The sequence below is a fragment of the Scheffersomyces spartinae genome, assembly GCF_019049425.1.
Source record: "Scheffersomyces spartinae strain ARV_011 chromosome Unknown scaffold_6, whole genome shotgun sequence".
In the NCBI taxonomy this organism is placed as follows: Eukaryota; Fungi; Ascomycota; class Pichiomycetes; order Serinales; family Debaryomycetaceae; genus Lizanozyma; species Lizanozyma spartinae.
In genome coordinates, this window is record NW_025065053.1 from 344,312 (window position 1) to 366,610 (window position 22,299).

Genomic DNA, 22,299 nt, shown 5'->3' on the forward strand with positions numbered 1-22,299 from the left:
ATGATGCCACTACCAGTCACTCTGTTAACGTTTGTTAATCTTTAAGTCAATCACCTTATATCTTATTGTTATCTGAATTGTAATATGACTGATATCAGTTTGGAGGCTATCCCCAAGTACTTGGAGCAAACACTAGTGCGTGAGCATGCCAAACAAGCTGAAGGTTTATTGAGATCAATTGAAACTCAACCTGGATTCCCAACCAATTTGCTTCATGTTATTGCTCTGACGAGTATTAACGATAGCATCCGGTTGGCGGGGGCGCTTTTCTTCAAAAATTTGATAAAACGTAAATGGATGGACGAAGATGGTAATTACTTGTTGTCTCAAGACGACATTTGCCAGATCAAATTAGAGATCTTGGATGTGATGATCAAATTGCCTCATTTGTTACAGGTCCAAATAGGTGAAGCTATTTCGTTGATTGCAGAGAGTGATTTCCCTCATAATTGGCCCAATTTGATCGATGCTCTAGTGGCAAAATTGAGCGTGGATGACTTTGTCACTAATAAAGGTTTACTCATGGTGGCCCATTCGATCTTTAAGAAATGGAGACCGTTATTCAGATCGGATGAATTGTTTTTGGAAATCAAATTGGTATTGGAAATCTTTGCTCAACCCTTCTTGACCATCTTGGTCAAAACAGATGAATTGATCCAATTGAATGCTGCCAATCCTGCTAGTTTACTGATATATTTGGAGAATTTCTTGCTCTTGGTGCAAATCTACTACGATTTGAATTGTCAAGATATCCCAGAATTCTTTGAGGACAATATGCAAACAGGTATGAATATCATGATGAAATACTTGAGCTTTAAAAGCCCCAATATTACCATTCCAAATGAAGATAGTGAAGTGGATGTGATAATTAAAATCAAAACTGCTATTATTGAATTGGTTTCTTTATATCTGACAAGATATGCTGATGTGTTTGAACCAATGATTGGAGAATTTATAACCACAATTTGGGATTTGATCAATACATTTGTAACTAAACAACAGAAATTCGATCTTTTGGTGGTGAAAGCTCTTGGATTCCTTGCATTGGTTGCCAAGATGCCCAAATTCCAACCACTTTTTAGTGAAAAGTCTCGGATTGAAGAGATCATCAATCGGATCATTTTACCAAATATTTATTTCCGAGAATCAGATGAAGAACATTTTGAAGATGAGCCCATTGTGTTTGTAAGAATGGATTTAGAAGGTTCCGAATTAGATTCAAGAAGAAAATCAGCTACCGATTTCCTTAGGGAGTTAAGAGAAGTGGATTCCAAACTATTATCAGAAATTGTCTTGGATGGAGTTAACAAATTCCTTACCAGTTCCGATTGGAGAGATAAGGATATGGCCATTTATTTATATACTGCTTTAGCTGCTAAAGGTTCTGTGACTAATGTTGGTGTCACTTCAACCAACGTTTTAGCAGATGTGGTTGATTTCTTTGGGAAGCATATCTATAATGATTTGGTTGCTGATTCACATCCAGTTTTGAAGACTGATGCAATCAGATATATTTTAACCTTCAGAAATCAACTTACAAAGGATCAATTGGTTGAAACTTTACCTTTACTTATTAAAAACTTACTGGATTCTAATGTCGTGGTTTATACTTATGCTGCAATCACTATTGAGAGATTGCTAGCAATGACCAACTTTGGAGGAGACCATTCACCTGTTTTCACGAAGTCTGATCTTCCATTTGCTACTGAATTAGTAGCCAAATTATTTAATATCATTTTACAGGATCAAACTCCTGAAAAAATGGCTGAGAATGAATTCATCATGAAATGTGTGATGAGAGTATTATCTACAGCAGAAGATACTGTTATTAATAGACCTACAATTATTAGTCAATTGTTAGAGATCTTGAAGTTGATTTCCAAGAATCCTTCCAACCCTCGGTTTTCACATTACGCCTTTGAATCTTTGGCACTTTTAATCAAATATGCCCCTCCACAAGAAAGGGAAAATTACATTTCATTAATTTTGCCTCAATTATTAGAAATTTTATCTCAAGATGTTCAGGAGTTTGTTCCTTATTCATTTCAAATTCTTGCATATCTCTTGGAAACATATCCTAAGAATCAACCTATGCCGGATTCATATAAGCAATTGGTGAAACCTTTAATGTCTCCAACAGTATGGGAATTCAGAGGGAACATTCCTGGTGTAACCAGATTACTAATTGCCATATTGAATCAAGATTCTCTGGTTTTCACCTCTGATATTGAAGGGTCTTTGGTACCATTATTTGGAGTCTTCCAGAAATTAGCATCTTCTAAAGTCAACGACATCTATGGATTTGAATTATTGGAGACAATTTTATTAACTATCCCCCCGGAGACATTGAGTAATTATCTTCAAACAGTTGCAATTATTCTTTTAACCAGATTAAGCAGATCTCGTACTGATAAGTTTGTTAAGAAGTTGACGCTGTTTCTTCTTTCACTTTGTTGTATTCCAATGAATCCTTCCATTCAATCGACCATCAATGCTGATTTTGTTATTGATTTTATTAATTTGGCTGAGGCTAATGTGTTTAAGAATATTTTCACATCTTTTATCTTACCATCAGCAGATGGGTTTCTTAATTTACAAGATAAGAAATTGGCTCTTATTGGGTTATCACAAATGGTGAATCTGACTCATTTTTCACTTGATTTAAGTTCTTTAATGGTACCAACTATTGAACAAATTGCAAAGAATTTACTTACATTACGAGGGATTAGTAAATCTCATGCCAAAGTCGCTGATACAGAATTCATGGCCCCATTAAACGAATTGGATCTAGAAAGTGCTTCATTTGGTTCCCATTTTAGTAGATTGGCAAGTATTCCAGCACCGGTATTTGACCCTTTGCCCAGCATAAAGAATGGGGATGAAGAAGCGATTCAATTTCAAGTGATCAATGAGTTGAAAAAGCTAGCAAATACCGGGGTCTTCAACCAGATTAATGCAGAAAGTCAAGAGATTTTACACACCTACTTGAACAAATAATACATACATAACCGGAATAAAATACATAAATCCGGATTGAATACTCGGATTAAATATATATATTCGGTTTTAAAAATATGTAACCGTAATCATTAAAATACATTAGTTTTCTCTACTGTTCAAGCTTAACAATAGTTTCGGAATTATTAACAGTTTCTCCATCATCGGTGTTTACAGAGTCCAGTTTCAGATCATTCTGGTCTTCCATTTCCTTCACTTTCTTTGCTCGTTCCAACTCGGCGATTTCTGCTGCGGTTAAAAACCTCCCTCCTTGACCTCGGGGTCTTCTCATGGCGTGCTTATGTCTTGATTCATGGAGATACGGTTTCCTGGTTCTGGCGATCTTCAAGGTCTCCTCCAACTTTGCTCTGGCAATTCTTCGTTTGAGAATCCGGTGATATTGTTTGGCATTGACATAAAACGGCTGCTCTTGTTGTACATCTTGAGGTTCAGATACCATCACCATTTGATCTTCTGTTGTGGTTGTGTCGATTTTGGACCCCCCTTCTTGAGAAAGCTCATATCCTCCTCCTTCTCCGGCGCCTACTACATCTGTTTCTTCAGAGTGGCTCTGTCGTTGGTCCTGGTAGTACTGTTCGTAGTACTCTTGGTTGTCGTAGCTTTGCTCTGTTGTGCCTTTGTAGTAATCTTGAACGTCTGGGCCAGAGGTTGCCGCTAGGTTGGCTTCGGTGTACTCTTGTTCCAACGAAGTCATGAATAAGGAAGACTTGTTAATGTACAGTACAAATATGTGTGATAGTATGAGTAGTGATTGTTTTATCGGTATACTACTTACGTTCGATTGCACTTTCATTCAATCGAGTCACGTGACCAGGCCTCCCAGCGAGCTAGCGTATAGCAAAAGTTAGTTCGGGTTTTAAGTGAGTCATGGCTAGACCATTACTATTGTATCCTATATAATTCCGCTATAACTAGTAGTGATATATACTATTCTAAAGGTGCGTTCCCTTCATTCGTCACGTCTTCCTGATATGCAATCTTGTCTATTATTCTTGAAGGCTTCTTCCTCTTTGTTGACTCATATTGTGGTTTGACTACTTGAATCGAACTTTGCCGTAGACTTTCACCAATAGGTGAATTGGAATATTCAATTAAACTTGGTGCCAGTAGCGCTTGTGAACTGTCTATGTCATCCCAGAGATACCCAGAGGAAATATTGGAGTAGGTAATATTGGAATAGGTTGGCATTAGATCTTCGTCCAAAGTAGCTACAATAGGCGTCAGAACAGATGAAGTAGATGGTGTAGTTGTATAACTTAGTATTTCCGAAGCAGTCTTGGTGGAAATACTTGGTGATATATTTTGTTTCTCTTTGGTCATATGTTCAATTGGAAGTGGACTCTTACTCTTACCAACATACTTAACCTGTTTCAACTTATTATGCAAATCAAGTATTTGACGGGACCATCGACATTCTAAGTTCTTCCCTAAGCAGTTTTGACAAACAGGGTACAGCAACTCGTCACACTTTTTCTTCCGTTGTCTACAAGTAAGACATCCTGATCGAGACCTGGTGTTTCTCGTTTTGTTAATCTTGGTGATAGAATCCATTAGTCTTACTCATTACCTTACGAGGGGCCACTCACAACTTCACTAGGTGAAAGACAACTGATATGTTTCGTATAGAGGGATATTTTTTTAGGAATTATTGCATCTAATTTCAACATTATACTCGTGTCCCAATTAGGCAACTCAGCTGTGAGTTAAGCGCGCAATTCTTATACCAACACAAGATGAATTTTCACGCACCTTTTTCTTTGGTATCAGGATTGTCACCTGGTATCCATATATGGTAACTGGAAGCGCGAGACGGTGATAAGTATAATACTATATAATGTTTCAGGACAAGAGAAACGTATTGTGCCTGTAGTTTAAGCTTAGAGTAGTGGTGTATTATTGTACGTGCTTCATTTTGTGTAGTGCCATTGAATAATCATACAAAATAATACAAACTCGTTACGGAGCTCTCTGTCCTATCAGTTCGTCATATTAAACGACTAGATTCTATTAGTTTGTATACTCTTACTCTATGGAAAGTAGTGGTAAATTTTATACGACTACTTCATTTATACTTGAGTAAAGTACTGTTATCCACACTAGGTACTATTGTGCGGTACACGACTATCTTGATCTTTTCAACCATCAACAGATTTTCATAGTACTACAACACAATAAGAGACATATGTACGATCTGTATCAGTTTCCGTGTCTGTGCCATGTCGTCGTCTGTATTGTTTGAGTCGGAGGCTTACATATCACAGCCGATAGATGTGATTTTCCGGGATCTCACAATTCCCCAAATAAACTCCATCAGCAAACACTACAGGCAAAGAGCCCAGGAAGCCAATGACCAGCTACATGCTCTAGTAGGAAATAAGTATCGCGATCTCATTGAAATTGCAGAGGATGTTGGAGACATGTACACCACGGCAAATGAAGTCCGAGACCGTCTAGCCTCACTCTCGTTCCAGAATTCACTGTTTATCAACTTTGTTGTCCCTGAGGAGTCCAATGCCAACAAGTTTGAACTCCTCACTCAAAAATGGGAGGCCAATAACATTAAAACGTCTCAACAATCAAGAATCTTGAACAGCCTTATCAATAATGTTTTAATCAAGTTCAATTTGAAACTCTTGTCGTATGAGTCATCACCATTGAGATATACTTCCAATTTCATTTACTATGCCAAATTATTCTACACCATTGAACGGATTTTCAGTGGTCAATTGCAGCAAAACGCTTTGTTAAATGAGACGTTTCAAAGTTTAAAATTGAATTTTGTCAACTATTTGGAATATGAATTATCCAATTATAATAGTTCGTCTGCTGTGATTTATTCCCATGATAAGTTCCTTAAATCTCAGAGACTACATGAGACTGACTTGTATAATCCTCAATTGCAATCGGTGATTCAGCTAAATGGCGACGAGTTGTTTGATGTGTTTGAGGGACAAATAGATGATGATGAAGACGATGATGAGATTTCGGAGTCAGGTACTGTAGATTACTTGGAGGAGGACGAGTTAAAGCATGAATTTTACAATAGGAAACTACCTCCCATTGTGAACTATTTGATATCTTATATCATCATCCAAAACTCAAATGGTGGTGATTGTATAACTTCAGAGAATACGTTGAAGAGATTCATTGATCTAAGATACGCATTTATGGAACTGATATTAGCAGCATTTACTTCCAAGAAATGCTCATCATCTCAATTTGACTTTGGCAAATTAGTGATGTATTTGGAGAATACATTCAATTATGTTGTTCAGTACTTTGAAGTTGATTCAAATGATTTAAGAAAGTATTTGAAACTATACACCAATGATTGGAATGCTTCTGATTTATTTGGGTTTAAAAATTGGATCGACAATGAAATGGTTACGTTTGATTATCACCAATTTTTAGTTCCAAGCTCCATAATTCAAACAGATTTCTGTCCATTTTTCCAATTGTTATATGATTTTGTTTCCAAGTCAATCTCTCAAACGCTGGACGTTCCTGAAGCATTCCAGGTATTTTATAATTTTGTTGTCAATCTTAAGAGATTAGAATTGTCAACTGAAGATTCTATTTTGTTGAAAAGAATGCAATCATTCCAATCAGCCAAAACATTGAATTCGTTATTGGATTTGGTCACAGATCAAGTTACCAATTTCATAAATGACCATTTAAAACTATTACCGAAAATTAACTACCAATTAGAAGAGGAGGAAGGTGCTTCTTTAAGTAAGGGCTTATTCACCTCAGAAACATCCGATCTAATATATTCAGATATTTCTGTTTATTTGGGTCAACTTGATCAAATTGCATTATCTCCGTTGGATGATCGATTCTGTGATCTTATCTCCGATTGGTTCTCCAAATTTTTAACCATTACAAACATACTTGTGCTTTCTGAAAGTCGGCCAAACCTTTCTCAACCTCACCCACTGAGTTTAAGTCATTTAATGCTGGTACTTGATAACACTGACCATCAATGGGATTATTTCACCTCTGCGGATTTGGCTAGAGAAATCACTAAATTGGAAACTGGGATATATCAGCAGTTGTGGGGCTCTCTTGATCAATTCCTTGGTTCAATGCAAGAAAACATTTCTGGTTTGACTACCTTGAAAGAATTTTACTTTTATCTAGCAATTGTTTTAACGTTGGAGTCGAATATACTTCAACTTAGTCAGCAAGAATCTAGCATTACAAGCCAATTGGATCAACTTTCCTTGGACATCTACAAAAAGATAATTGAGACTGTTCCTACTGAAACCTTGATATCAGATATTCAATCCATATCATTCTCAGTCAGTGCATCTGATATTCCTTCCAGACCGTCACTAAAGCTCTCTTCGTTGATGTACCAGTTCAACTTGGGGCTCACTTGTGGACACACATACAAATATGGGAAATTGTTTACCAAGAGTGAACAGTTTATTAAGTTGAAGAATGAATGGATGGAGAACGTTGTGGGAACGTTAATTGAGAGTATTATTTCTACTGAAGAGGCCAAGCTTGAGGCGTCTAATGACAAGCAGGACTCGGAAACAGAGCCTGAAGGACAGAAACAAGAGAAGAAAGAAACAGAAAGCAATTTTGATGTTCCTGAATCTGACCCTAGGGTCGAGTCTGAGTCCAAATCCGATTCTGACTCCACAACTGTAAATTATCCAGGCAATACCTCCGAAGATTCATACCTCAAGAGAACGGAAAAGTATCAACTCTTTGCTAACATGGCATATTTACTTCATTTTTCAAAGGGCCCATTGAGTTCATATAAGAAGGAACCATTATTAGACAAGTTGGTATTGCACATCAACAACACCACCGAGCTTTTGGAGACAAGCACAGCAGAAGTGATATTAAAGAGTATTAATGAGTACTACAAATCGAATAAAAACTTACTTGTTCCTATACTGAATTGCTAAATTCTTCTAATATAAATATACCTTTGAACCTGTTTTGGCCAATTGGTTTACAGCTTCCAGTGTTTCCTTGATATCCCATACATTTTGCAACTTTGAATCCAAATAAGTATTATCCATAATGATGATTTTTATTTCATTTGGTTTCAAAGGACTTTCTGGGGCATTCAACACTTTTAAAAGTCTCCCTGGTGTACAGCATAACACTCTGGAATGAGTTGTGGTAAGAAGTTTCAAATCTACAGCCAACTTATTCTTATTGATGACCTTCAATGAAGAGCCTCCAAGGTCTTTGGTGGCACGATGAACATCACAAGCTCTAATGGCTGACATGGACATCACCACGATGAACTTTCTTTCGTCTTGATCATCGTCGTTCTTCTTGTTTTTCTTCTTTTGTTTCTTGTGTTGCTTTGTATGGGGAATCATGTTCTTGAATCTTGCAGTGATGAACGACTCCAAATTATCCAACGTTCTTGGATCTTCAAAATCAGATGTAGTTCTTAAGGTATTCTTATCCACATATAAGGAAGACAATTCTAAAGCAGATAAGTCGGGATTTTTACTTCTTATTTTGGAATTGATATAATCACAAATAGAGTCCACAGATGACTCTCGAGCAATGTCTTTCTTTCGTTTCATATCGATTTCCATCTTGAGTCTCTTCTTATCTTGAAGCTTTGAGCTTTTAAGTTTTCTCTTTTTGTTGGAAGATTCAGCACCTGGCTTTGATTCAGGATCAGGCTCAACGTCTGATTCAGCACCATTCTCATCCTCTGAATAGTCAATTTGATAGTCTAATCCATCGTCCAAGTCATCTGCTTCAACTGGGTTAGCCATACCTTTAGCCACTTCTGCTTCAGCTTTTCCTTTAGCTGTAGCTTCACCTTTGCCCTTACCTTCGCTCTTAACTGCCATTGTCGTTGTTACGCCAGTAGCAAGGTGTAATCGTGGTTTCATTAGCCAGTTCAGCACTGTATACTGACGACTGCGATGAGATAAAAAAATGTCGTGTCCAACCCAATCATAGTCAAAACAGTATACGGTCGTAACCAGACACTAACGTATACTTTAATAACAGTCATAAAGTATAGTATACCTTTACAGTATACACCTTAAGTATACCCTTAGGATACAGTCGTGCTGAATACTGTTAGTGAGTACATCCAAATATTGTCTGTGCTCTGTCTGCTCTGTTATGTTGTCAAGACTACGATTGATCAAGACCTTCTCCAGATCCATTTACGTCAATCATGATCTCCAGTTGCAACTATCTACCGCTAAGCATGTACCAGTGATAGTCATTGGTGGAGGGCACGCTGGATGTGAAGCAGCTACTGGGGCTGCCAGATCAGGTGCCCAAACGATGTTAATCACTCCCCATATAGACAAAATAGGTACAGCTTCATGTAACCCGTCGATCGGAGGTGTGGGCAAAGGAACGTTAATTCGAGAGGTGGACGCCTTAGACGGTGTGGCCGGTCGAATTACCGATAAGGCCGGGATCCATTTCAAAATGCTTAATTCTTCGAAAGGTCCAGCAGTCCAGGGACCCCGAGCTCAAATAGATAGAAAGATTTATCTAGAAGAGATGCAACGAGAGATCTTGAACTATCGTAATCTTGAAGTTCTCGAAGCTCTGGTGGAAGATATCATCATAGAGCCAACATATGGTGACTGTGACAATTTTGATTCCACTGGCAGAAGCCAGGGTAAGGTATTGGGGGTAATACTTGGTGATGGTACCATCATCAACTGTCCCAATGTAGTGGTCACCACTGGAACCTTTTTAGGTGGGGAAATCCATATCGGTCTTACAGCGTATCCATCAGGAAGAATAGGTGAAGCAGCTACCTTTGGATTGAGTGAAACCTTCAAACAAGCAGGGTTCCGTTTAGGAAGATTGAAAACTGGGACTCCTTGTAGATTGCTGTCTAAAACGATTGATTATACTCATTTGACAGAACAACCTTCGGATTGTCCACCGGAACCCATGTCGTTCATGAACGATACAGTTGCGCTTCAAGACCAATTGGTTACGTGCCATATGACCAGAACCACTCCGGAGATGCACAAGTTGATCAATGACAGTTTACATATGACTATCCACATCAGAGAGTCGGTGAAGGGACCAAGATATTGTCCTTCCATTGAGTCCAAGATCATCAAGTTCCCGCAGAAGGAGTCTCATTTGGTTTGGTTGGAACCAGAGGGCTTGGACACAGACTTGGTGTACCCCAATGGGATCTCATGTACTTTACCTGCTGAGATTCAAGAACAGATGGTGAAGTTGATGCCTGGATGTGAGAATGTCACCATGGTTCAACCAGGGTACGGGGTTGAATACGACTATATCGATCCTCGAGAATTGAACAGAACATTGGAGACTAAACTAGTCCAGGGTTTATTCTTAGCTGGTCAAATCAATGGTACCACTGGTTACGAAGAAGCAGCTTCTCAAGGGTGTCTTGCCGGGATCAATGCCGGACTTAAATACTTGGGGAAACCTGCGTTCGAAATCAAACGTTCAGAAGGTTACATTGGAGTTTTGGTCGATGATCTTATCACCAAGGGAGTTGAAGAACCCTACAGAATGTTCACTTCACGGTCGGAGTTTAGAATCTCCGTGAGAGCTGATAACGCCGATATGAGACTTACTGCTAGGGGGTATGAAGCAGGAGTAGTGTCACAACAAAGATATGACCATTACATCAAGGAAATGACCCAGTTTCAAAACATAAAGGACCATTTAACAAGCTTGGAGTTATCTGGTGCCAAATGGAAACCAGCACTTTCTGGAGCTCAACTGGATTTGAAGAGACAAACCGTAGTTAATGGGTGGAAATTGTTATCTTATAAAGATGTTCATTTCGATGACGTCCTTGCATCTATGGACAAGTTCACTAGTGATGGGTTAATTCCAGATTATTATGATTCAATGAGTCAAAGATTGATCAGACGCATTGGGATCGAAAGTACCTATGATCCTTGGTTGCAGAAGGAAAAACATCATGTTAAAGCATTTGAAGCTGATGAATCATTGCTCTTGCCCCAAAACTATACTTATTCTGTTGATGACGGAGGAATGAAACTCTCCTATGAAGTATGTCATTTGCTTAATACCGTTCAACCAGTAACTATCGGTCAAGCAAGACAAATCCAAGGTATAACCCCAACTGCAATCTTTGAATTGTATAAATTAGTAAGAAACAAACAGAGCCAGTTTGCTTCAAGTTAACATCTGTATATAATAAATGTCCTGTAAATATCATGCGCCCTCGTCATTATAATCTTCGTCATCGTGTTCCTCTTCTGCTTCAGCATCATCATCATCGTCATCATCATCATCATCATCGTCATCATCATCATCATCATCATCATCATCATCATCATCATCATCATCATAATCTACACCACTGCTTACCTGTTCTCTGTCCATTTGTGAGGTGATCTTTCTCTTCTTGCTTAATGGCATACCCTCAGACTTCAAACTAGCTTGTAGTTCATTCAATGTCTCCAATGGTAAGAATTTCTGTGCCAATAGCATAATGGAATCTTCATTATAATTATCCCCTTTTGTATTCCCATGAAGCTTACTATTAGCAAGATCCAATCTCTTGGTATACAATGTTACATCCTTCATGGAAATTGTGAGGCCCTTCCTGTGATCAACATATGCGCTTAAATCTTTCATTAATCCACTGAGAAAGTCCAGAGACAAATCTTGGACAAGTGGGAGTAACCTCTTGTTAATCTGTGGCCCTCTTCTCCTCTTAGTAGTAGCAGGATAATCCACACTCCTATTATAGCACTGAGATGAAATACTCTTCACAAGATTCCGAATCATAGACAAAGGAATGCCTTGATTAATGACAGGAACTTTATTCTGCGTCTTGAGCTTGGATACAATTCGCGTGGTGTGGTGGTCTGTGATTGGTTGTTGGTCTTGTTCATTTGAACTTGGTGACAGTAAAATAGGTGATCTTAAGCCTAATAGTTCCTGGCTTTCAGTGTCACTATTGATAGGCTCGTCAAGTTTATCATTTAATAGTTTGGATATTTCATTTTCTGATCCTGAGTCAGTATCAACGGTAAACTCATTTTCAACAAGAATATTGGGTGAAAAGTTATCATTAAATTCTGTTCTTGGAGGTGAAGGTGTTATCATATGTAAAGGTTCATTCTGCTGTCTATCTTCTGATGAGTTTAAAAGTGTATCATTAGTAGTAAGTGTCTTTATAGGTGTGAAGGAAAGCCTTAATGGTTCAGAAGGATTTTCAGCATATGACTTTATTTCTTCTTCTTCACGTCCATATCCCATACCAAAGTTATCTTCCTCCCCATTATGTCTTTCTAATTCATTTGTGTCTTCGACGCCAGCGTCCAGATTTGACTGATCTTCGGGAATATGCTCTCCTTCGGGTATCATGAAAACATCATTATTCAATTTGTATATTTCCATTGGATCTCTTTCCGGAGTTCTAACGTCTTGTCCCTTATGGGAATTCCGCTGAGATTCAAGTATACGTTCTAAAAATGATAGCTTCTTAGGAGGAGGAGTAACCAGTAGCTCAGCTTTCTTATGGGGTACTCTTAGATTCATTTCATACTCATGATCAAATTGATCTGCAAGAATACCCAAGTCTGGAGATTTGAGTATAGTATCCGCATCACTTGGAAGAGGAAGCGACTCATTATAGTCCACTTGATCCTCATGTAGTGGCGATGAGAACTTGGATGTAAGTGGATTAGATTTTGAGAATGATAATCTTGGTGATCCTTGAGGCTGTGGATTGACAGCAATGTATGGTGGAGAAGACACAGTAACTTCTTTCCCCTTCTCCTTCTCTTGTAACGTCACTTTACACAAATATCTTAAATAATTCAAGTTTATAGGCCCAACGTAATCTGTTTGAAACACAGTATCACCGGTTCTAGACAAATACATGGACGATCTTCTCCGTCTTTCTCCTAACACTTCACTAAGTCGTCGACTTGATGACATCACTCTAGTAGGCGTATATGGAGCATTATCATCATCAAAAAGATTACTTACACTATGTCTCCTAGGAGTAGTAGACCCTCTACTGAGTCTTGTCAGGGATCTTCGTTTGGAGCCTGGGGCAGAATTGATTACGAGACCAGCATGTCTGTGTTCTTTCCGTAATCTATGGGTGATATATCCCAATTCCAGTGGAGGCAAGTGCACCTTGGGAGTTGTTGGTACCGTGGGGCTTCGCTGCATCCCACTTTATATATATATATATATATATTAGGATTTCACTTGTGCATTTACCTTGTAGGTTAGGCTTCAGCTTATTAGTTTGTTTATGTTTACACAATAATCTCATCGCATTATCGTGACTTTTATTTTTCTCTGCGCTACCACTTTGTGTTCGCGAAAATGCGCATTTTTGTGTAACCTGTGGTTGGGAAGCAGCAATACACTTGAAACTCAGATGGTGATAAATGAACTCTGTATAGGGATTGAACTTCCAGAAACAGTACACTTTTGTTCCAGTATCTTGTCACGATGTCAAGTAGCAGTAACGAAGGAGAAAGTTTGTTGACGGCATTGGTGTCGGGAACCACTGCAGCTGCGTTTGCAGCCACTGTGACTTATCCCTTTGATTGTATCAAGACTCAAGAACAATTGAACAACAAGAAATTAATGGCCAAGTATTCCATACCTGGTAACTATCCTGGTAGTCTTGCTCAATTGTTCAAAGGAGGTTCGGCCTTGGTGTTGGGAAGTGTGCTTAAGAACAGTGCTCGGTTGATATCATATAATTGGCTGACCCAATTTATGGCTATAGATACCGCAGATGGTAAGAGAAAGACCTCTGCTCCTAGAATGGTGATTGCTAGTATTATTAGTGGATTTTTGGAAACATTATGGATTATTCCCTTTGAGAACATTAAGATTACAATGGTTCAAAATATGACTCTAAATAATGAATTGATTAGATGTGAAAAGGAGAAGATAGCTTATGATATTACCGGATCAAAGTTACCTCATATACATAAACCTGCTATTCAATATCAATATATTTCACCCCATGCATATTGGACTAGTGAAATACTATCGCAGTTTACTACTGGTAAAGTATCCAAAGCTCCAATAACCAAATTCCTGGCCCATGGACAAGGATCTGGGGCTACCCCTTCTGGAAGTCATCAAGTTGGCAGTGGTCACCATTACTCTGGTGGACACGTTCATAAGATGTCAAAACTTGATTTGTTACGGATTCATTATAACAAGAATCCGAGCTTGACATTTGTAGGTACCATCAATGAAATGTACAAGATGAAGGGAGTTCGGGCTTTCACTTCCGGGTCGATTATCACTTTTGTTAGACAGATTGGGATATCTGGGATTTGGCTCTCTACTTATAATGCCACTAGACAATTGATTGATCCACATTCTACCAATAACAATTGGTTTGGCCATCAGCACACCGTGATACAACTGTTTGGATTACATTTATTATCATCAGTGGCCGTGGTGGCAGTCACCCAACCTTTAGATGTTATAAAGACTCATATGCAACTGAAAAATGGAAAGTTTTTCTATAAGGATTCGTTGAAAACAGCACTCAATTTGGTGGTACAACAAGGGCCCGTGGCCTTGTTCAAAGGTAGCCTTCCCCGAGGGTTCAAGATTGTTATCAATGGAGGTTTGACAGCTGCTTTATACAATTATGTGGAAAGGTTAGTTAACGTTGCGGGTGAACAGATACTTTTTACAGATTAAACATTTATACACATATATATACTGATGCTGCTACTAATAGTAGTACACTAGTAGTACTACAGCTACTCCTACTACTAATAGTAGTACACTAGTAGTACTACAGCTACTCCTACTACTAATAGTAGTCTACAGCTTCTGCTGTTAGTAGTCAGTAGTATTTAGGCTTCCATTATTAATGGCATGTTCTGGCTCGTATAAACCTCACACAAAGCTGTGAAAAACTTCCCCGGGTTATGGACGGATCTTGAGACTAATTATCGTTCATATTCAGATACACCACAGTTATTCCCCATAGAATGTCGTACGCTAACTTGTTACCTGTCAGTGGTGAATGGAAGAACCAAATCACCAAGTTTCTCTCTGAAGATGTGCCCTCGTTTGACTTTGGTGCTTATGTCGTTGGGAACAAACCTGAGACCGCTTCATTGTACATGAAACAAATTGGTGTCATTAGTGGGATTCCTTTTGCTCAAGAAGTGTTCAAACAATGTGAATTGGAAGCCGAATGGCACTATGAAGAAGGTCAATACATTGACAAATTGCCAGAGTCTGGTAAGATTGTTGTGGCTACTGTTAAGGGACCAGCAAACAAGATCTTATTGGCCGAAAGAACCGCATTGAATATGTTAGCCAGAAGTTCCGGGATAGCCACTCAAAGTCACATTACCAAGAAGTTGGCGGATGAAAGTGGATACACAGGTCTTATTGCTGGTACCAGAAAGACTACCCCAGGGTTACGTCTTTTGGAAAAGTACTCCATGTTAGTTGGAGGTGTAGATACTCACAGATATGATTTAAGTTCTATGGTTATGTTGAAGGATAACCATATCACTAGTACAGGAAGTATTACCAAGGCTGTTAAAGCGGCTAGGAAGGTATGTGGGTTTGCTGTGAAAATTGAAGTCGAAGTAGCCACTGAAGAAGATGCCCAAGAAGCCATTGATGCTGGTACTGATGTCATAATGTTGGACAATTTCCAAGGAGAAGAATTGAGACAAGTGGCTAGAAGATTGAAGGCCGCTAACCCCACCAAGTCATTTTTATTGGAATGTTCTGGTGGGTTGACCTTGAATAACTTGAGTAGTTATCTTTGCAACGATATCGACATATACTCCACCTCTTCAATTCACCAAGGTACTGGCATTGTTGATTACTCATTGAAGATCAACCCATAGATTTATTATATTTTTATCGAATAGACGAAATACTTTTAAACGATAAGCTTTGAAACCCTGAATTGAATCCTATAACATCCAGGACATTCTCCACTGTTTTGGAGAACTCTTGCTCCAAAGTAGTATCAAGTATTCGCTCTTCTGATTCGATTTCAATCTCCAGTTTATGAGATATACTGGGATCAGTTAACATTGGTGATAACTGTGTATGCGTAGCAGTACTAGTACTACCGCTACCACTAGTGGTACTAGTCCCAGAGTCTGATACAAGACTTTGTTTCTTACCAAAACATCTTATGGCTCTAACATGCGAATCTTTACCGTCTTGGTGATTACTTAGAATATTCACTTTAACCACAAAACACTTGAGAACTCCATCGGATCGTATACCATTAAATATTATATGAGACCAACCATTGGGGTTAGTAAAGTTGACCACGCAAACCTCTGTTAAATCAAAAGTCTCGGAAGAGCCAGCCATCACTTGGATCTTGAAAGGCGTATAACTTTCATCAAGGGAATAGTTGGCAAAGATGGAGATACGTTCCAAGCTAACCTTTTTCAGAAACTGAATGGTTATTGAATGGGGATTAGCCAATTCATTACTATTGCTGTCCCCATTATTATTATTGTTGTTATTGTTGTTATTGTTGTTATTGGCATTATTGCTTTGGTTCCCCAGTCCATCAGATTGCCAATACGAATCAGGAGAATCATCTCGAAGTTGTGCCACGCCGTACCCCGGTTTAAACAGGGAGAGTTTCCAATTAGCTAAGGGTGAGAGATCAACCAATTGTAGGGAATCTAATTCTTGTAGGCCTTGTTCATATAAATTCCGCTGAGCCTTAAATAACAGCAGCATATGTGCCGATCCCGTAGTACCTTCTGCATTTGCTGTTTCTAAAGACTCATCAGTAGCTTGAGGTTCAAAATCTGGCGGGCTCTCGATCTCACTAGCACCAACGATTTCATCGCTACCCGAGTTGATTGATCCGTTATCGAGGGCCGAAGCATTCTGGTCGATTGGCTCAAAGAAAGACGAGTTCATATGGGTCGCTGTATAAAGTAGTTAGGTCGACCACGTAAAGTTGATGATGTACCTGGGTCGAGTTTACAGGTCGACTTAACTTAGCGCGATCAAATAAAGTGCGTTGAAGTACGCGACGGTCGGTCAACCGACTGTCAGTCGGTTGTACATTAATACTATGATTGAATACATTCAACTGTCATTGGAAGAAGGTCTATATAATGTTTTAGGTCGTATTGAGCCGCATGTTCAAATACAAGTGCTCAATGGAACACTGCCTCATCAATTGCTTGATATTTTCGACTCTGATGACACCATCAATTTGGCCAGAATAAATTATACCAGAGTATCAACTGTTGAAGACCTTTTAGCCGAGGTATCTAAACTTAAACATCTGGTGATAGTGATATGTGAACTCCAGCTCTTGGTTAAAAACAGTATAGGCTTGGAATATAGAGTACTTAATCAGAAACTTGTACAAGTTGCCCATTCATCACGTACGAATCAAATGTTCATTATAGAGAACAGTGACATGCCATTCATTAAAATGCTATGTATATAAGTACGTTAGTCAATCAAAAGTCTTTGCCAAAGACTATGGCTCCAACAGGTTTATCCTCCCCTTTAAGTATGCCTGAACCCTTTACATAACCGATTCTATCGAATCCAAGAGAATCCCAGATTTTAACACTAGCAATGTTGGTTTCATATACTAAATTGAAAACAGAATACAGATAACCTAATTGAGGTCCCCATACAAGATATTTCTTACCTAATTCCTTTCCAAGTCCTAGGCCTCGTTTTTGGTGGTTAACTACAAATCCAGCATTGCAAATATGAGAAGAACGTCCAATATAGTTTGGTTTCACGTAAAAGTTACCAAGGAACCGATCTCTCCAGAAATCTATATCATTTTGGTTTCCCAACTGGTCCAAAAATTCATATTGTGATTCGATTTCTGATCTTGTTTCAATTAGAATAGCCACAAAGTGTTTGAACCAAAAGTCAACAAACTCATCGACTTCCATCACTTCAACGTATGGATAAGTCTTCCCCTCGTCGATAATATGATTGAATTCATCACATATGACTTGTTTCAATGCCTTGGGAACTACAGATGAATCATGGACGGGAAATAAGGTCACGTTTGTTTCAGGCAGTTTCTCCAATGAAAAGTGCAATGGAGTAGTGATTCTTGGAGTTTGAGAAAAGTCTCCTGAACTGAATGGGAGTGATTGCAACTCCTCGTATTTGTACAACCCCATATTACTCAAAAGTCTTGCTGTTTGTCTAAAAGAAGTAGTGTTGCGCTTTGACTCCCATGACTCACATAGGGGACCGGCCCCGGAACCGCGCTACCATTGGATATCACGAAATATACACAGAAACGGAGAATCTCGTGACACACACGGTTGTGTGTAACGATGACACCATAGTACAGGGTATGCTGACAGTAATGGAACTGTAGCCGTTAACCTTAATGGTTAATAATAAAAATAACAATAATAAAAATAAAAGTAACAATAGTAGTAATAATAATAAAAAATAAAAACAATAATTATAGTATTAATTTGTATGTTGCTGTAGGAAAGCAATATCCGCATAGTATGAAATTTTCAGAGCACCTAACAGTACAAATACTATTCTATATTTGAAAACACTTAAAATATAGAACACAGAAAATTACTTGTAAAAGCACTATGCTGCTACAGTTTGTAGCCTTTTACTCTTATCCATTTCTACTCCTATCTTCTCACCTGAATGTATCCTCTCCTATAGCTTACTCCTACCATAATTATGCCACCATATGAATTTTCCCGAACCATAGGGGTTTCTTCCGGCATACAACTACATGGCGGGGTCATCGTTCCCCCTATTGTATTTCCGACGTGGGGTGGTGGGGTCGATTTTGCCCAGGTCCAAATCAGAAAAAAAAATAATTGATATAAAATAAACGTTAATTGGCGTGAGTTCATGATAATTCAGCTTCATAACAGCATATGCAAAAAAACCACCTTTAAATATGTCGGTTGATTTTCAGACTCTTATTTCACCATGCGACTCAAATACTACCATGACAAGTTTCACAGATTCACCGTTTGAACCAACAGATGTTGAACAGCTCTTGCAAACCAGAACTAATTGGTTAGTGGAAAATCCTCAGAGATTTGATCAGAATGACCGTGAAAGTATAAACACCGTCGCAACCTCTGCTCCATCTTCCTTGATGGCCACAGAAACACGATCTTCACGTTCATCATCAAGGACAGAAAGTGAAGCAGCTGGAATCGAATCTATAGATATGATAAGAATCTTATACAATGAAACATCAATACTGATACCCCTTGAAGATGTTTCTAAATGGGCTCTTGAGTTAGGATATCCTGGTTATCCGTTGACCATTACTCATGTGTTGTGTTACTTGAAATTTGTTAAGAATCTTCCCTATGCCTTAAATCAACTTCAACTTTTGCATATGGGTAAGTTGTACCGCTATAATGATGTTAATATCCTGTTAGAGTCCATAAATTTGCGGTTCCCTATGAATTTAAGATTGAAGGTAGATTTACCTCCTATTGCTATTTCTCCACAAGCATGTTTGCCTAATGATAATCTTAAAAAACTGCTGTGGATTGGGCGGATTAAGACAATAATAAGGCTCTAAACATACTTTTATTATAGTTACCGTTATCGTAAGTTGGTTGGTCTAAGGTCAAAAAGTGCTGCATCTGTAAGCACTCTTTTATAGTTATATTTGGGTTTAATAACTGCAGAGGTTTCTGCTATGGTTATCAAAATAAGTGTAGTGTTTAAGTGTAGTCTTTGGAAGTTTATGGCTCAACACTGAATATGGGCCGTCTGCATTTCATTTATTTCCGTTCTATTCTTTTATTTAGTTAACATTAGTTTCTTGGAAAAACCATGTCATTGATGCCAAAAGTTTAAGTATATATTTCAAGAAAATTTAAGGCTCGATATATACCTTAAAGGATTCAAAATTAGTACACTGATGTTGAACTAACTCGTTACGAAACTGGTATCCTACATTATGTCGAGAACATCACTATTCATTCCCAGGGTTACCTATGGATGTCTGTAGCACAAATGGTGGTTTGCCAGGAGTCAGCACCTTCATGGCATCTAATTATGAAGGAGTCATATATTCGGTAGAAGATGATACATTTCGTATCACCGATCGAACCGTTGCTGTGGAGGAGATTAAAGAGTAGGATGAGGTTGCATAAACTCGATGTATTTTTTTTGGGTCCAATAGTGTGGAGTACAACTAAATCATCTCGACTGAAACCGATATAAACATGGGAAAGAAATGACAGAGCAGAATTGGCATTAACCTTTATGGCCATAATCAAATTCATAGTAAAATTTCAAGTATACAACCATTTCCAGGGACAATTTATACTCCGTGACCCCAATTAAATATTGAGCTACTTACAGAAGACTTCAACCTACTTTATATAGTAATGATTTAGTTGAATGACCTACCTTCATTTTCAAATCAACAAAAAAGACTTATGGTATGTCTGATCAACCGTAGGAGACCAGTGAATGCATGATGGGAAAGACAGAAGGACACTCTTGATAAGAAGTAATGGCACACTCACATCACAGCAGTGACAGTAATGCCCGTATAGGAGATAAGAACTTGCTCAATGACTCTGTTTTCAAAACAAAGAAGATGAATGTCGAAAGAGTATATTATTGATTTGTTTGTTAAGATTAAGATTACCAATTCACTGCCATCTCAGTAACTTCCACTTCGACCTTCTCCTTGATTCTATTATGGTAAAGTTAATCCTAGAAATTGTTGTAACTTTAATATAATGTCTCCCTACCAGGAGCGCTTAGGAACGTGCTATACTTTGTAGCATTTTGAATTCCAAGACTTTAAGTCACCGCCGGTATACTTATCTGATCTGAAGATATTTATGTTTTTCACAATATTTTTTCTGCGTATGCTAACGTTATTGGGATCTGTTTCTTGTTTCTTCTGTTGACAATTGAACCACGAAAGTACATATATATAGATGTTGATATAATAATTCTTTATTCGAGCATTCTTCCATTTAGTAACTAAACCCAGCTGGCACTATAGTATTAAAGTACAATACGATGGAAAATACTTCGATGAACAGTTATACGTCAACCCCTGTGACGAAGACAACGTTGTAGAAAATCCTCTAACTGAAACTCTTAATGACGAAGACATCCTTATAGAAGATTATCCGAATGAAGCTTCTAATTTTTACGCCGGTGTGGCACTTTTAGCACCGTGCTTTATTATACTATTTTATAATTTGCAGCCATATTTGCCAAAGGAGGTTGCTGTTATGACTTCACCTGCGGCTCCAGGGTTCTTTCCGATGGTTGGATATGGTTTTCTATCTGTTGACCCGTAATATACTGAATTAAAGCTGATTTTGTCAGTGCTCCTTTGCTGTTTGTTCTTTGTGTGGACTTTTTTGGATTTTGTATACACTTATATATGGCGTATCTTGTAAGGAGGTACCTCCGATCCTATGTGTCAACTATACACGACTTTCGTAAAACAGGTCGTGGCTTAGTTCTTTATGGGCAAATGTTGTGCAGGGAAGTAGGGTTGGATCACTAAACTTTAGTTACTTCAGTTCATTACACATAACCAACCTGAATAATAATATTAGAAAAGACAGTAACAGTGGACCATCATTCATCCAAATATCTTGCTAACGTTGTACGTACCAGTATCCCTATCTAGTAGATGTTGTGACCTTTATACAATACCTGTGTAGTTGACTAATCGAGAAGATACATGCTCTTCTGGTTGTATAATTTTACTGCCGGACTTTATTTAAAGTTCGAAGGTATATATATATATCGATATATAATTCTTTATTCGAAGATTTTTCCATTTAGTATTTAAACCCCCCAGTGGATGTTAGAGATATAGAATACAATATGATGCCTTGATGAGAATGTCAACTTTACAGAAATTCCTATAACGGACACTCTCAATAAGGAAGACGTCCGTATAGAGAGGGTCCTCGCAATGAAACTATCAATAGGGTAAATCCAAACGTACTTTCAAATCCCATGATAGTCGCAAAACCAGCACTTATTACGACAGTTTTGCTTCTCCTATTATTCGGTTTGCTTTTAAATATGCTAAAGGAGGTAGTTACTGTGGTTTCACCTGGAGTTCCAGCATTTTTGTCAATGATTGCATATGGTTTTCTGCCTTTGGGCCCTTACTTTTTGAATCACCGCTGGATTGGACATATGACCTTTGCTCTCTATATACGCTTTTTTTAGGTTTTTGTCACTGGAGTGGGTTTTTGGTTCGAAAAGTTACCTATGTATATACAGTGGTTCTATTTAATGTTCATTTTTTTCTTACATAGTATAGTA

The 22,299-nt window shown here is 38.2% G+C and overlaps 12 protein-coding genes across 12 annotated transcripts; 6 read left to right on the forward strand and 6 right to left on the reverse strand.

The window, feature by feature from the left end:
- Positions 1 to 84: 84 nt before the first annotated feature.
- CSE1 (importin-alpha export receptor) lies at positions 85 to 2,997 on the forward strand (the record flags this gene model as incomplete). Its single annotated transcript, XM_043195049.1, has 1 exon — positions 85 to 2,997. One exon carries the CDS (start codon positions 85 to 87, stop codon positions 2,995 to 2,997), a length of 2,913 nt encoding a protein of 970 aa, XP_043050246.1.
- A 112-nt stretch (positions 2,998 to 3,109) lies between these two features.
- HAP2 (Hap2p) lies at positions 3,110 to 3,712 on the reverse strand (the record flags this gene model as incomplete). The annotated part of the gene is made up of 1 exon (XM_043195050.1): positions 3,110 to 3,712. One exon carries the CDS (start codon positions 3,710 to 3,712, stop codon positions 3,110 to 3,112), a length of 603 nt encoding a protein of 200 aa, XP_043050247.1.
- Positions 3,713 to 3,945: 233 nt separating this feature from the next.
- Positions 3,946 to 4,582, reverse strand: ZCF4 (Zcf4p; the record flags this gene model as incomplete). The annotated part of the gene is made up of 2 exons (XM_043195051.1): positions 3,946 to 4,517; positions 4,579 to 4,582. 2 exons carry the CDS (start codon positions 4,580 to 4,582, stop codon positions 3,946 to 3,948), a joined length of 576 nt encoding a protein of 191 aa, XP_043050248.1.
- A 652-nt stretch (positions 4,583 to 5,234) lies between these two features.
- Positions 5,235 to 7,940, forward strand: KQ657_004379 (uncharacterized protein; the record flags this gene model as incomplete). Its single annotated transcript, XM_043195052.1, has 1 exon — positions 5,235 to 7,940. The coding sequence occupies one exon, from the start codon at positions 5,235 to 5,237 to the stop codon at positions 7,938 to 7,940; it is 2,706 nt and encodes a 901-aa protein (XP_043050249.1).
- A 6-nt stretch (positions 7,941 to 7,946) lies between these two features.
- Positions 7,947 to 8,855, reverse strand: KQ657_004380 (uncharacterized protein; the record flags this gene model as incomplete). The annotated part of the gene is made up of 1 exon (XM_043195053.1): positions 7,947 to 8,855. The coding sequence occupies one exon, from the start codon at positions 8,853 to 8,855 to the stop codon at positions 7,947 to 7,949; it is 909 nt and encodes a 302-aa protein (XP_043050250.1).
- Positions 8,856 to 9,135: 280 nt separating this feature from the next.
- MTO1 (tRNA modification protein) lies at positions 9,136 to 11,175 on the forward strand (the record flags this gene model as incomplete). Its single annotated transcript, XM_043195054.1, has 1 exon — positions 9,136 to 11,175. One exon carries the CDS (start codon positions 9,136 to 9,138, stop codon positions 11,173 to 11,175), a length of 2,040 nt encoding a protein of 679 aa, XP_043050251.1.
- A 30-nt stretch (positions 11,176 to 11,205) lies between these two features.
- KQ657_004382 (uncharacterized protein) lies at positions 11,206 to 13,182 on the reverse strand (the record flags this gene model as incomplete). Its single annotated transcript, XM_043195055.1, has 1 exon — positions 11,206 to 13,182. The coding sequence occupies one exon, from the start codon at positions 13,180 to 13,182 to the stop codon at positions 11,206 to 11,208; it is 1,977 nt and encodes a 658-aa protein (XP_043050252.1).
- Positions 13,183 to 13,470: 288 nt separating this feature from the next.
- On the forward strand, positions 13,471 to 14,691 carry KQ657_004383 (uncharacterized protein; the record flags this gene model as incomplete). The annotated part of the gene is made up of 1 exon (XM_043195056.1): positions 13,471 to 14,691. The coding sequence occupies one exon, from the start codon at positions 13,471 to 13,473 to the stop codon at positions 14,689 to 14,691; it is 1,221 nt and encodes a 406-aa protein (XP_043050253.1).
- Positions 14,692 to 14,987: 296 nt separating this feature from the next.
- On the forward strand, positions 14,988 to 15,866 carry BNA6 (nicotinate-nucleotide diphosphorylase (carboxylating); the record flags this gene model as incomplete). Its single annotated transcript, XM_043195057.1, has 2 exons — positions 14,988 to 14,992; positions 15,017 to 15,866. The coding sequence occupies 2 exons, from the start codon at positions 14,988 to 14,990 to the stop codon at positions 15,864 to 15,866; spliced, it is 855 nt and encodes a 284-aa protein (XP_043050254.1).
- Positions 15,867 to 15,879: 13 nt separating this feature from the next.
- On the reverse strand, positions 15,880 to 16,914 carry DOC1 (anaphase promoting complex subunit; the record flags this gene model as incomplete). Its single annotated transcript, XM_043195058.1, has 1 exon — positions 15,880 to 16,914. One exon carries the CDS (start codon positions 16,912 to 16,914, stop codon positions 15,880 to 15,882), a length of 1,035 nt encoding a protein of 344 aa, XP_043050255.1.
- A 554-nt stretch (positions 16,915 to 17,468) lies between these two features.
- Positions 17,469 to 18,158, reverse strand: KQ657_004386 (uncharacterized protein; the record flags this gene model as incomplete). The annotated part of the gene is made up of 1 exon (XM_043195059.1): positions 17,469 to 18,158. One exon carries the CDS (start codon positions 18,156 to 18,158, stop codon positions 17,469 to 17,471), a length of 690 nt encoding a protein of 229 aa, XP_043050256.1.
- A 758-nt stretch (positions 18,159 to 18,916) lies between these two features.
- KQ657_004387 (uncharacterized protein) lies at positions 18,917 to 19,558 on the forward strand (the record flags this gene model as incomplete). Its single annotated transcript, XM_043195060.1, has 1 exon — positions 18,917 to 19,558. The coding sequence occupies one exon, from the start codon at positions 18,917 to 18,919 to the stop codon at positions 19,556 to 19,558; it is 642 nt and encodes a 213-aa protein (XP_043050257.1).
- Between the last annotated feature and the right edge of the window lie 2,741 nt (positions 19,559 to 22,299).